Raw genomic sequence first — 14767 nt, forward strand, 5'->3', positions numbered from 1 at the left:
TTGTTGTTGTGAAAGTTGCCACTCCAGAAATACATATTGAGATAATACACAAGTATACGTATCGTTATCAAGTAATATAGGGTTTTTTGATTAAAACCTGAATATCAAATCCACAAGAAAGATATGCAATATGCACTTTTTTGGAAAACTTTATATTTTAAAAAGATAATTATTTAAACTAAAGACATTTTCGCAGTAAAGAAAATTTAAATATTTTGGGTAATTTTAATATTTTGACAAAAACAGTACAAACTTAAAAAGATAACTTTAGTTTTTGTAGAAGAAAAATACTAAATATGAAAATATCTTTCTCTTAATCATGAATCAGTAATAAGTATAAGAATTCTGTTGTGGATGTATGCATATTGTGTTGTGCTAAATAGGAACAATAATATTCTTTACCCTTACTAGAGATGCTATAAAGAACATTGACTAATTTAAAGTTTGAATAGTTCTGAAGATCGGCTATGCAGAGAAGATACTAGCTCTCACTCTAGAGTTCCCTCGATTCCCTCCATTTGGGGGCTAACATCTCGTATCAGAACCTAAAATAATAAATTAAGTTTGGGTTTTAACCTGACACTTTAAAGTCCTCTAACAAAGTCCTCTAACTCTACACCCTCAATGAATATTTCCCTATTTATTTGCACTAAATCATATGAACTACATTCTTATTCATACAACCTCATGTGTTTTTTTTCAATTGTGGACTGAGATAATACCAGCCCGATTCTTACATGTTCTCAAAATAAATTTTAACATCTAGATTGGCCAAATCAAGAAGTAAATGAATTACATGGATTTAAATCATCACAATTTCTCCCAACATTAAAGATCAATACTCTCCACAACTTCCATCCAATACTTAATTACTTATTATTTTAAGAAGAAAAATAAAGAAAACTACTCAAAATCCATAGAGAAAACAAAATCGCACTTTAGTTTAAAAGTAGAAATTATTGTTAATTCAACAACAAGTCTCAATTAAAACCAAAAGCAGTCTAAAACAAAAGATAAAAACATATCTCAAGTCCTTCACCAAACTCTTGAAGTTCATTTGAATCTTTTTTCTTTTACAACTCTCAATATAAAACTAAAATAAAAAAGGATAAATATGTGGTGCCTGAAAATCTCTCCAACTAACTCCCCAATTTTTGAACTTTTAAAACTTTCTCAGTACTTTCAGGACCTCTTTCAAAGTCCTAATCTTCTTTCTTTTATAATTCTCCAAAATGTGGCTTGGTATCTCTTCAAAATGTGTCTTGATTAGATGTATTTCTCCAAGAGATGCATCCTTTCGCAATAATTTTTGTCCATAGTGGTTGTAACCACATATTAAGCCAATAGGTGTCTCAAAAACCTTTTCAAAACTCGCAAAAATTGAATTTACTCGTCAAATAACTGCCACTAACGCTTAAGCGAGGAGCCTCTAGCGCTTAGGCGCTGCCTTCTCTGTTTAACCGACGCTTAAGCGTCGGATCTGACGCTTAGACGCCAAAACACTTTTGCACATTTTTCACCTATTTTCTTTAAATTTGATCATTTTTCACTACTTTAAGCATTTTTCACCTTTTTACCTGTACCTGAAAGAAAAACACAAAAAAACACAAAAATATCAAAAACACAAAAATATCTTTCATTAAAGCGCAATACCTCAAAAATAGGTATAAAAATGTGTCTAAAAACACTATATATTTTAGACGTATCAGGGACCAAAATTTTTAGAATAATACATTTCATGAACATCTTAAAGGACCTTTTGTGAGGAGTAAGCTACACGTCGGATTACGATGATTAACCCTATCCAACAACCTACTCTCACATGGCTATAGGAGCTCCTCATCAAGGGGTTGATAGTTGGCGGTCAGACCAATGCAGTTGATCGGTTGACTCAAGCCAACCAAGCCGCCCGGAAGACTGCAGATCAACGGAAACCGATGTGTAGCCCACAAGTTAATATAGTTGGTCGAATGAGCCTTGCCATCACTAATACGCCTAATAATTCGAGTACTACACCCAACACTAGGGGGATTTAAACCCCAGACAAAGGAGGCTTACAACTGACTAGCAGATGCCCGACCAACTGATCTGAGTACGCGGTGCGAGATATATATATATATAGTCCCTAACTTTTGCACGTTTTGGTGATTTTGGTTTTTGGTCTTACATGTATCTTTATTTTTTTGTGTGTTATACTGTGTAGGTAGGGTTGCCTTTTTGGGCCCACTCATACAATCTATCTGTATCTTTTTTATTTTAATATATTAGCCCTTAGGAATATATATATATATATATATATATATAGATATTGAATTCATACTAACTTTCTAGCATTTCAAAAAAAGTAAATACCCAATTTTTTTTATTAAGAGCAATATAAAATTAAACTTGTCTTCTTTTCTTTTTTTTTTAAGCCTACAAACCTCTATAAATATGCCCCCCCTCACTCCCCACTCGCCAATTCTAGCTAGAAGAAATTAATAAACTTAGCCTCTGCAGCCATGATCTCCCTAGCTATCACCAGCAATACTTCTCCAACGGCTCTCAGAACCAAACCCATGAAAGCATCCGGCGAGCTTCATGCAGCCATGGATCAGCCGAGCAAAGCAGGGAAGCTGGCTGCTTGGACGAGCATACCCCATGATAAATGGGCGGGAGAGCTCCAACTGCAGGGAGAGATTCCTCTTTGGCTCGTAATTTGTCATTTCCTTTTATTTCTATACTTTTTTTAATTTCGTTCATAATACCCTAAATCAATAATGGAATTATGGGTACCAATATGGGTACCAATCTAGTAGAGAGAAAAAAAAAAAAACAAAAACAAAATATAAATCGTGCAAAATTAAATTTTTTAACAAAGTATAAGGTTTATAATCGCAGTCATCAAGTCCATTTAAGCACATGAAAATGAAATTTTATCAATAATCTCATAATCTCTATCACCCTTAATTATTTTAAGATGGTTTTTGAAAAATATTAATTTGTAGATGACGAAATTCTAATTAATAGACTTTGAATACATCGATCCCTATCACCAACACACACACACACACACACACACACACACACACACGTGCCGCAAGCCGTGACCTGTTGGTTGGCGGGGGTTCACTGTAAGTCTTCTTAGGTCACGGGTTCGATCCCCTGTGACGCGGGGTTCTTGAATAGTTAGGCACTTGGCGCGGCTCTCATCATGGGGTCTTGATGTACATGGAAAATTGATATTTGGGCATCTGCCAAATATTAATTTCTTTTAAAAAAAAAAAAAGAAGTTAAAAAAAATAATAATGATGTGTTTGGGTTGATAGGTTAACTTGTGCTTAATTTTAGAACTTGATTCGAGCTGATCTGCCCAAAATTGATATAAATTGGACCAAAAATTACTTATCTGCCAACTCGAATTTGATTCAAATTTTACTCGAATGATTGTTCACTTATTTTAAATATATTAATCGGGATTGATTTAATTTAATCAAATTTAAAGTCAATCAATTTCGGATAAAACTTTCTGACAACACTTAATAAACAAGTTAGGCTCGGACCATATAGATTTGATTGGGTCAAATTCCAATAAAACCCTTGTGAGGCAACTTCATTAACCCTAAGGAGATGGCAAGGTCATGTGCTGCTAGTAGGGGTGTAAAAGAGTGGCCGAGCTTGAGTCAACCCTAATTCAAGATCCGATTGCCCGCTAGAATGCAAGCTCGAGCTCAGTTTACAATGATAATAGCAGGTAAGCGAGCTGGCTCAGGAGCTCAAGACCAAAATCAAATTATCATAGAGCTCAAAGAAGAAGACATTGATGTGAACATCAGCTTAGTAGTCGAGCCGATTTGTGAGTTGACGAAATATATTAGATGCACACTAATATATTTCGATCACATCTATCTATTTAAATTAAATAATTGTGTCAATTTATAAGAAAATTTACTTCCACAGGATACAATTTTTTTGTTGGCACACATTAAACTCCAAATATATAATATTTACATTTTTAACACTTTGGCATCAAAAATTTTTGAATGACAAAATGTATTTCACTTTTAAAAAGATAATTATAGTGCTATTTTTAATTTAATTATAATGATTTGAGTGATATATATGTAAATATAGGCATTAAATATGTAAATACATACATATTGATCCGTTTGAAATAAGTTTATATAATTTCTTAGTTGTATTTGTCCTTATTGAGCCGACCCTTTTCATACATTCCTTCTTTGGTATATCAGTAGGGTTAGAGCTGAGTCAAATCGAGTGTATTATTGTTCGGACTCAACTTGACATAATTATAAGTTATTTATGTTCGGCTTGAACTTATGTCAAGCTTTCATATATTGTTCAATCTTGAGTTATTTATATTTTTCATTGTTTGAACGTGATTTGTACTTGATTTGTTTGTGACAATTGAATGAGTATTTAAACGAGTTAATACATCAGCTAAAAATTCAAATGATTATTTGGCTTTCATATAAAAAGTTTTATAAACAATGTAACATAAATCCTACCAATCAACAAAAATGGCATAATAAAGCCCTAAAAGATCTTAAATTTCTTTTCTCCTTCATTTTGGATTAAATCCGGGATATTGTCTAAACAACAAAAATGACAACTTTAAACCATACATGATCTTAAATCTTATATCTCCTCTTTTTTTATACGTGCACTCAGAGTTTCGTATGTTTCGGGCAAAATTGGGAGTGGTAAGAAGGAAAGTGAAGGTTGAGGGGGTTTAAAGTTAATTTTAAGGGGCATTAATACATAACACATAAGTCATATGTAATTTCACATCTAACACCTAAAATTTAATAATGTATGGTTTAAAGTTGTCATTTTTGTGTTATGTATTAAAAATTTAACAAGTTTCTTGTTGAAAAACTTGTTTATTTTAAAACATCCAGTATTTAACAAGTTTCTTGTTGAAAAACAAACGAGTTTATTCGTCAACATAAATGAATAAGTTCAATTATGTTCATGCGTTGTTCATTCACACTTTTTAGCTTTCAAAAATTGTTCAAACTTGTTTATTTACTAATTTGAACAAACATGATCGAGTCTTAATTAAGCCGAGTTTGAGTTGTTCATCGAGTGCATTGCTTCATTTAATTTACAGCCCAAGGCAGATGATTTCTGCTGCATCAATGCTTTGATCAAGCTTTGATCAAGCTTTTCAACAAATTTGTTCCATATTTTAATTGAAATTCTTCACAATCAAACATGAATCATCCAACAAATTATCCAACTTGTTCATTCAACAATTAAATATCTATAATAATATTCAAATTCAATTTATCGACCGGAAACAGATTATAAAAACTTAGACCATATTAGATGGATTTATACATGAACTAATCCTCCATCTGTTTTATCTTTCAACAAAACTAACCAACACATGTACACAACACATGCACAGAACGGCACATACATAAGAAACGGCCCCGGCGTATGGCACATCGCCGACCACAACTTCCTCCACCTATTCGACGGCTACGCCACTCTCGTCCGCCTCCACTTCCGCCGCGGCCGCCTAACCGCCAGCCACCGCCAAATCCAATCGGAAGCCTACAAAGCCGCCAAACAGAGCAATCGGCTCTGCTTTCGCGAGTTCTCCGAGGTCCCCAAATCCAGCAACTTCTTCTCCTATCTCGGCGGTCTGGCTGACCTCCTCACCGGCGCTTCGCTGACCGATAACGCAAACACGGGCATCGTGCGGCTGGGCGACGGCCGCGTGGTCTGTCTCACGGAGACGGTGAAGGGATCGATAGAGATAGATCCAGACAGTTTGGGGACAATTGGGAGGTTTGAGTATAGGGATGGGGTGAGGGGGGTGGTTCAGTCGGCGCACCCGATGGTGACGGACAGGGAGATGGTGACGATTCTGCCGGATTTGGTGGGGGCGGGGTGGTGAGGATGGAGGTGGGGGGGAATGAGAGGAGGGTGATTGGGAGGGTTGAGTGCAGGGGAGGGCCGGGGCCGGGGTGGGTGCATTCGTTTCCGGTGACGGAGAATTATGTGGTGGTGCCGGAGATGCAGCTTCGGTATAGTGTGGGGAACATTCTGAGGGCGGAGCCAACGCCGCTGTACAAGTTTGAGTGGAGGCCGAATTCAGGGAGTTACATGCACGTCATGTGCAAGGCTACTGGTACAGTTGTGAGTTTTTCCATCTCTTTGGCTTTTATTATTATTATTATTATTATTATTATTATTTTAAATTAAATAGCTTTTGTGAACTTTTGTTTAAGAAATAAAATTAAAAACTCCACAATTTAAATCTCTACATAATGAAATTACATTTCACACAAAATTTCTCTAAAACATGCAATTTTGTCTATTTATTCAGGTGGCCAGTGTGGAGGTTCCACCTTTTGTAACCTTCCACTTCATAAATGCATACGAGGAGGAGGATGATGAGGGTAGAGTCACCGCCATAATCGCCGACTGTTGCGAGCACAATGCTGATACGACTATTCTCGATAAACTACGCCTCGACAACCTCCAATCATTCATCGGCCAAGACGTCCTACCAAATGCGAGGTAATAAATATTTTAAAATATCTAAAGACATGTAGAATACTACACACAATATGATAAGATATTAAAAATGATTATTTCTAATGTTTGATTAATAAGGATATTTAATTTTTTAATTAATATTAGTGAGAGTCTTGTACTTCTATAAATAGTTATTTATAGAAATATAAGACTTTCACTAATTCAAATTAACTAATTAGCTATTCTTATTAATCAAATACAATCTTTAATATCCTATCATAAATCATTATTATTTTTAAGTTTCTTTAATTAAAAATTTGATTAAGTGGAATGGATTAAGAATTGATTGTTGATGAATTGTTAATTATGATGAATATGATCAGGGTTGGGAGATTTCGTATACCTTTGGACGGGAGCACCACTGGATCACTGGAATCGGCACTGGATCCCGAAGAGCATGGGCGGGGAATTGATATGTGCAGTATTAATCCTGCTAATCTTAGCCGCCCGTATCGCTATGCTTATGCATGTGGAGCCCAACGGCCTTGCAACTTTCCAAACGCTCTTACCAAGGTTACTACCCCACAAAGTAAAGAAGTCAATTAAAATTAAGTTCATTTTCAAATCATTTTTGGGAATAACATTAAGAATAGTACTTTTGTTTTAAGCAACCAACTAGGAATCCATAAAAATAATTAATAAAAATTAGGTTGTTTCGGTTAGCTGCAGCTGTTTGGAAAACCAGTTTCGAAACTGCTCTTAAAAAAGTTGTTGTTCAAAAAGTTGAAGTAGCAGTTAAATTTTTTTTGTTCAAATTCGGGCCATAGCTTTCTAGCCGTCATCACACTAACCAGATCTTGTTGCAAAATGCAACTGTCAGCTGCTGACAAAATTATTTGATTTTGTTAAATAAAAAAAAAAAATTAGGTGCAGCACCGTCGCCCCAAATGCACCCTTGACGACCTAAAAAAACATTCCTATGCTAATCAAGTTAGGAAGAATTGTATTGCAGCATAGATGACCTTACATGCATGAATAATTATAGTTTTTTTTTTTTTCTTTTCTATGCTAATGCAGATAGACTTACTAGAAAAGAAAGCAAAAAATTGGCACGACAAAGGTTCAATACCTTCTGAACCTTTCTTCGTCGCAAGGCCAGGAGCGTCTGAGGAAGACGATGGTAAGCCACCATAATCTTAAAGAAAAAGAAAAAAAACCATTAATTTTACCCAAAAAAAAAAAACTTTAATTTATATACCAATAGTAAATAGCCAACATGCAGAAGTAATTTTACTTAAACTAGAACAAGAAAATTAATCTAATTTCATTAAGCCTTTTAGGTGTGGTTATATCTATCATTAGCGGCCAAAATGGAGAAGGTTATGCTCTCATACTCGATGGCTCCAGCTTTGAGGAGATTGCACGAGCAAAATTTCCTCACGCACTTCCTTATGGTCTGCATGGATGCTGGATTCCAAAGAAGCAATAATTAGCAGCGATGGGTTAATTAATGCTTCATCTCGAATGTGTATTTTATAGACTATAAACAGCTTGTTATGTTTATTTTATATGCACGTACATATGTTTGCAATGGCAGTGTTGCTATGGTTTGTATATGGTTCTGTTATATATTGTGTCAAGATTATATGTATGTTGGCATGTTGCATATTAGAGGGGCTTCTATGAGCTTGTATAAATTAATAGTATTAATTTTTGTTTGTATTTTAGAATGTTTATGCTAACCAATAATGAGGGAAAGGAGGGCCAAATATGTTAGAAGAGAAGATTATATGGCTTCAAAGCCCAAGTGTTCACTAACAAACCATTTTAAAACAAAAGAAAAGAGCATTTATATATACATACCGCCCAAACTCTACATATATTAATGTTTAACAATTAAGCTTCACATTTTGTATTTTTACCACCCAAATCTTAAAGTTTAGACGTTAGATATTTAAAAAAAAAAGAATTGAGTGGTATGTATGAAAATCTTCCAAAACATAGATATAGCAATGCCTAATTCAATTAATTGATTTTCGCTATTAGATTATTTAGCTATATATTTGAAGTGAAGAATACAAAATGAGGAAGTTTGTTATTTCACTTGAGTTATTTGGTTGATAAGTGATTTAGAGAGGTTTTTCATACAACATATACAAAATGTTTTTGCACTAGAGGTGAAAGAGAAGTCGGATGCATACAATATTTTCAGCCATAGAGGCATTCCGTCTCTATCGTGCTAAATGAATAAAAGAAGATGAGACGGTACCTTCAAGATTTTCTTTCAATTTGCATGATTAGAATAGAGAAGTGGAGGTGTTGTTGGGACATATAAGGGCAAGCAGGACAGTATGATATTTATGTAATCTAGCTGTTGAACGGAGAGACAAAAGTAAAAAAAGTGCTACGATGTATGGTTCAGGTAGGAGTTTTGGGCTTCTGCTAAAAAATGAAAGCAGTAAAGAGTATAATTACGAGCAATTGAAGGAAAACAGACGAGGCGCATTGCTATAAATTTTATTTCAAATAGGGGGAAGGGGCATTTTTTACTTTGTTGTATGTACTTGTTTAGTCATTTTCTGAATATGAGAGGAATTGGAGAGTAACATAGAAGAGGGGAAGTGGAGGTTGTGTGCTCCCCTCCTCACCAACACTCCTCCCCCCTCCCCTCGTCCTCCCCCTTGATTTGCATGTTTTGAACAGAGAAGTGTGTGATTCTTGTGACTTACATAAGCAATCATGATAGTATAGGCATCTATGCAATTCTTCATGTCGAATAGGGAGCCAGAGCAGGAGAGAGCTACAACGTGTGGGTCTTGTGTGAGTTTCAAGTTCTTGCTTAAAATAAGAATAATATGAAGGTTATAATTATGGGCGGTTGAAGAAGAGTAGACTAGGAGAATAGTTATAAATTTAATTTCAAATTGGGAGGATGGGCTTTGTTAATTTGTTGTGTGGACTAGTTTAAGGGTTTTCTGAATAAGAGAGGAAGTGGGAGCCACAGGGAAGAGGGGAAGTGGAGGTTGTAGATTCCCCCCTACCCCCACCCCCCAGTCCAAAAAGAAAAAAAAATTATCATGTGAAATGAATAAAATAAGATGAGATAGTGGCTCTATGGGAGTTCCTTTGATTTGCATATTTTGAACAAGGAAGTGGGAATGTTATTGCAGCTTACCAGAGCGAACATGATATTGTGGGCATTTATGCAGTTTAAGGTTGTCAGGTCCTCTCTTCAGTTGATATGAAATAAATTAATCGACATAAGGAACAAATGTTGTAGCCACAATTGAAGAATCAATTGATTGGAGATAACCATTCTCGGATTATCTGCAAGAAGAAAAATTACCTGAAAATAAATCACTGGCTCATCAAATAAAATCTAGCTTCTTAGATATTCATAAGGCGAAGGTTTCTCTAAGTTAATCTTAGTTAGAGAAACTTATTTTTATAAATCCTTAGAAACATGTTCTTTAGGTTTTTCAGTTTCCACTGTCTCTTTTTCAATCTCAGTAACTTTTTGAACTACATCCTCCAACTCTTTTCCACTTCTAAGTTGAATAGCTTTAAGATGCTCACTATTCTTCTCCTTAGCTTTTATCTTAGTGTTGCTAGGAAGAGTACCTTGGGCCCGATTACTAAGTGAGTTAGAAATTTGTTGCTGTTGGTTCTCTATATTCCATATTGTTTCATCTTGACTTCGTAGTTGATTCTCCATTTGTGACACAACTTCTTCCAAAGATAACTTCTCCTTAAATTGTGGATTAATGTTAAAGCATGGTGGATAAGATAGTCTATAGTTGGCACTACCCCGGTTATTCCAATTTCCTAAAGGGTTTACTCGGTTATTTCCTCATTGTTGGTTTCCACCACCAGAATTATTATTCAAGTTGAAGTTAGGATGGTTATTCCAACCTGGGTTATGAAATTTGGAATAAGGGTTGTTTGGTTTGTTGTTAATTATATTTAAGGTCTTAAATGATGAAGTGCTAGATTCGACCAATCCTCAATTATAAGAGATATTTGAGGTTGGTTCATTTCAATTGATCTAGCTTGCTGCAACTTGAGAAGTAAGAATTGAAAGCATTTTAATATCATGCACATTGGCTACCATTCTAGGATTTACACTTTTAGAAAGACCATTGCAAATTATTTATAGTCATCTCCTCAATTAAAGAGCAAGCCTCATCAAATAGCTTCGACATGAGTGAACCACCAACGTTGTCATCAATAATAGATCTAAGAGATCTTACTAAACCATTATAAAAAGTTTGAATAATTAACCTATTGGGGAAAACATGTTGTGGACACTTACTAAGAAGTTCCTTGAATCTTTGTTAAGTTTCATATATTGACTCACCTTCATACTAACAAAATGAAGTAATATCATTTTTAGGTTTAGCAGTTTTTGAAGGTAGAAAGTATTTAGCAAGAAATTTATGGGCTAAGTCATCCCAAGTCTTGATCGATCTAAATGCTAATGAATTCGGCCACATTTTAGCCTTATTCCTTAAGGAAAAGGAAAAAATCCTAAGTCTAACAACATTGTTTGACATGTAGTTTTAAGGAAATGTAGCGCAAAGTTTTAGAAAATTTTTTATGTGTTAATTTGGATCCTCAGATAGAGTTCCCCCAAATAGTTTGCACCATTTGGATAATAACATATTTCAATTCAAATGTGTTAGCTTCTATGACAGGAATTTATATACTTAAGTGAATTTCATATGTCGTAGGATTAGTGTAATCCCTTAATGGTCTATGCGCGTTAAGATATTCATTATCTGGTATTTTACTATCTAAATTGTTTTGTTGATTGTTTGTCATTCCTTCTACAAGTTGATGAAGACTTTTTTATTTTCATTTTTTTCTGAAGTCCTATCTAATTCTGAATCATACGGTACAAGTCCGAAGGTCCTATACTATACATACATAACAGAAGACTTTAATATTAATAAGAAAATGAAAATATATTTTTATTTAATTTTTCTTATATATATATATATATATATATATATCAAATAAAGAAACATTTACACAAAAAAACTACAATACGATTTTTCAAATCTAAGTGTAATTAAATCAACTAAAGTCCTCTTAAAAGATAATTTACCGTCGCTTCCCTGATAATAATGACAGAAACTTGATCTGCCCTATGTGTGTGTGTCACAATGATATAAATTCTGGTATACTTACCAGAAACTTGATCTGCTACTTAGTAAATTGATTAAGAATTTAAAATTAAATATTTGTACGCACCGGGGTTTTCCATGTAAGTATACACATCATTTCAATAATACATATTTTTATTGAGTCTGGATTTCGATCCCACATGAAAGGTGGTAATGACTCTAATCAGAGAAGTTCTAGTTTACTATGATATGGTGTTATCTTGGAATATAATTTAAATTAGTCTTTCTAATAGTTACATCTAAATTTTTGCACTAAATTTAAAGGCTAATTTTAACTATTCTTGCTGATTTTTGGTGATATCAAGATATGAAAGATACCAATATCTTGTGAGTGTATAAGTGGAAATGTAGGATATTATACTAAGAATCTAATGTGGACAGTGACAATAGGAGCATGAATCTAAATTACCCTCTTAAGAGTGTGTAACAAAGTTTGGTTTAACTCAATAAATGTTTCTTCCTGTCACCCTATAAACTCCTAAGTTAAATCCCCTCAAAACTTATGTTCCTATCTAATTGCATTGTCCTATGAACTACTTTATCTTCTCCCATAAGTTCAATGTGATTTTTCCTAGTTGATAACGTCTAGTCTTTCCAAACTTTATGGGTTTGAAATAGTTTTAACACACAAATTGACCAAATTAATTAGTAAATTAAACATGAAGTAAAAAATATCACATTAAGATTAAAAGTTTAATTCTATAAGTATCTTTACATCCTACATTTCCTACATATGAATCACAAGAGAGAGGTAAATGAAACCTACTCATTAAGCATGAAGAACATGATGGAAACCTTCATTAAACAACAAAATAAATCCACTAAGTATGTGTTACAAAAATTACAAGACAAATGTAAATGCAATACTTAGCTTTTCTTCTCATAAGAGATGAAAAGTTCCTCCCAACATTGGATCCAAGTCTTTCTTGCACTGATGAATTGATACCCTTACAATATTCACCTCACCATGCACTCGAGAACATGTGGTAAACATACAAACCATAAGTTTTGCTAGAATTTCGTAGCCTTCCTCTACACTTTCCTTGGCTTCCCAGATGTTCCTACTTCTCTCTGATGCTTCCCCTTCATTCCTCCTCTCTTTACTTCTTGCCAAATCCCATGTCAAAATGCTTAAGATCATCAAATAACTCCCAAATTCACGGTTCAACAACTATAGAAAATGACTGTAACTTGGCACCGAGAACTTGGCTTCTAAGCGCCGCCTTCTTTGTTGGATGCATAATATTCTAACGCCTAGGCACCCAAAAGCCGGCGTTAAGGTGCTTGAATGGAATTTCTTGGCCCCCAAAATCCGGCACTTAGGCGCCTGTTATGTTAAATCCAAGTTTTCTTCATTCAACTCTTTTTTGCTCATTTTTAATTCTGCTTTGCTCCAAGTGTTGTACATGTTGTACCTATACAAAAAATACTAAAATATCTTTCTTTAAAGTGCAGTTTCATATAAAAATAAGTGTAAAAAACCAAGGAAATAAAACATGCTTTAGGACATATCATATGTTCAAAAGAAAATATCTGAAATGATATATAATAATTAAAACAAATGATACATCTTAAAGAAAAATATTTTATTGGAGAAGATTTAAATGAAAATTTTAGTAGAGTGGTAGAGGATTTTAAAATAATCACCGTGATTTTGGTTTTAGATAGAACCATATTAGATTTTGCTTTAGTGTATGTTTTTTTTTAATTATTATTTTAATTAAGAAAATAGATAAGCATATTATTACTTATAATAGATATAATAGAACACAAATTGATTATTTTCTTATGAGAAAAAGAAATCATCTAGAATGTAAAGATTGTAATGTCATTCCAAGTGAAAATTTAAGCACCCAACTTTGATTAGTAGTTTTGAATTTTATGATGAAGAGCTGTAAGATAAAGAATACAATAAAATAATATCCTAGTCATAAATGGGGAAACCTAAAAGAAACATAAGATTATTTTTATGAGTAAACTTCAAAATTTGGGATGTTTATGAAGAAACTAATTCTATGTGGAATAAAGTAACAAACACTATTAAACAAATGACAAAAGATGCACTTAGAGATCAAAAGGGAAAAAAATAAATAAAAATAGTTGGCGGTTGAATAATAATGTGTAAGAAAAAATAACATATAAAAAGTTGTGCTATAAAATTAATTTAAATGTAAGAGCTTAGAGAACTGAGAAAATATAAGGTGGCCCGTAGGGAGTCTAAGAGATCAATTTATAATGCTAAAAAATCAATTTTTAGTAATCTTTATAATAAATTAGATACTAAAAAGATAAAAAAATTTATGTATAAACTAGCCAAACAAAGAGAAAATAAAAGTAACGATTTAATTCAAGTAAAGTGTATTAATGATAAAAATCAATAAGTATTTTTTTAAAGGAAGATAGTCAACATAGGTGGGTGAGCTTTTTTGATAAACTTTTCAATGAAATTTATAAAATTACAATCAACCTTAGTGAATAAAATGTTTTATTTTTACCGTTAAATTATTGAAAAGAAAGTTGAGGAGGCTTTAAGGAAAACCAATAGTGGAAAATTAGTAGAACCTAATGATATCCCTATTGAAGTATGAAAATATATATGAGATTTTGGAGTTACTTGGCTTACTAAACTCTTTAATATTACTTTAAAAAATAAAAAGATTCATGAGGAAGAGTATTTTAGACTCCATTTTTAGGAATAAAGGGTATGCACAAGAGTGTACAAATTATAGAGAAATTAAGTTATTATGTCATACTTTAATATTATGGAGAGGGTTATTGAATATATATTAAGACGTGATATAAATATTTCTCATATTAGTTTGAATTTATGTCGTAAATGTGTACAATGGAAGCTATACATTTATTGAGAGGTTTGATGGAGAAGAACAGAGCGAGTAAAGAGGATCTACATATGATTTGTATTGCTTTAGAAAAGCTTACGATAAAGTTCCAAGAGAAGTCCTTTGGATGGTTCTAGAGAAAAGAAAGTGTTGATATAACTTATGTTTAAATCATTAAGGATATGTATACTAGAGTTGTTACTTGTGTTCAAATAGAAAGAGAATTGACCAAGTATTTTTCCTATTTCA

The 14767-nt window shown here is 33.3% G+C and overlaps 1 protein-coding gene across 1 annotated transcript; it reads left to right on the forward strand.

The window, feature by feature from the left end:
• Window positions 1-2469: 2469 nt before the first annotated feature.
• Window positions 2470-8249, forward strand: LOC110030749 (carotenoid cleavage dioxygenase 8 homolog B, chloroplastic). Its single transcript, XM_020733640.1, is given in 7 exon segments — window positions 2470-2693; window positions 5414-5888; window positions 5891-6150; window positions 6341-6534; window positions 6876-7065; window positions 7570-7672; window positions 7833-8249. Coding segments are annotated over 7 exon segments (1563 nt in total). The 5' UTR covers window positions 2470-2501; the 3' UTR covers window positions 7982-8249.
• The last annotated feature ends 6518 nt before the right edge of the window (window positions 8250-14767 follow it).

This window comes from Phalaenopsis equestris, unplaced genomic scaffold, assembly GCF_001263595.1.
Source record: "Phalaenopsis equestris unplaced genomic scaffold, ASM126359v1 Scaffold000759, whole genome shotgun sequence".
NCBI classification, from domain to species: domain Eukaryota; kingdom Viridiplantae; phylum Streptophyta; class Magnoliopsida; order Asparagales; family Orchidaceae; genus Phalaenopsis; species Phalaenopsis equestris.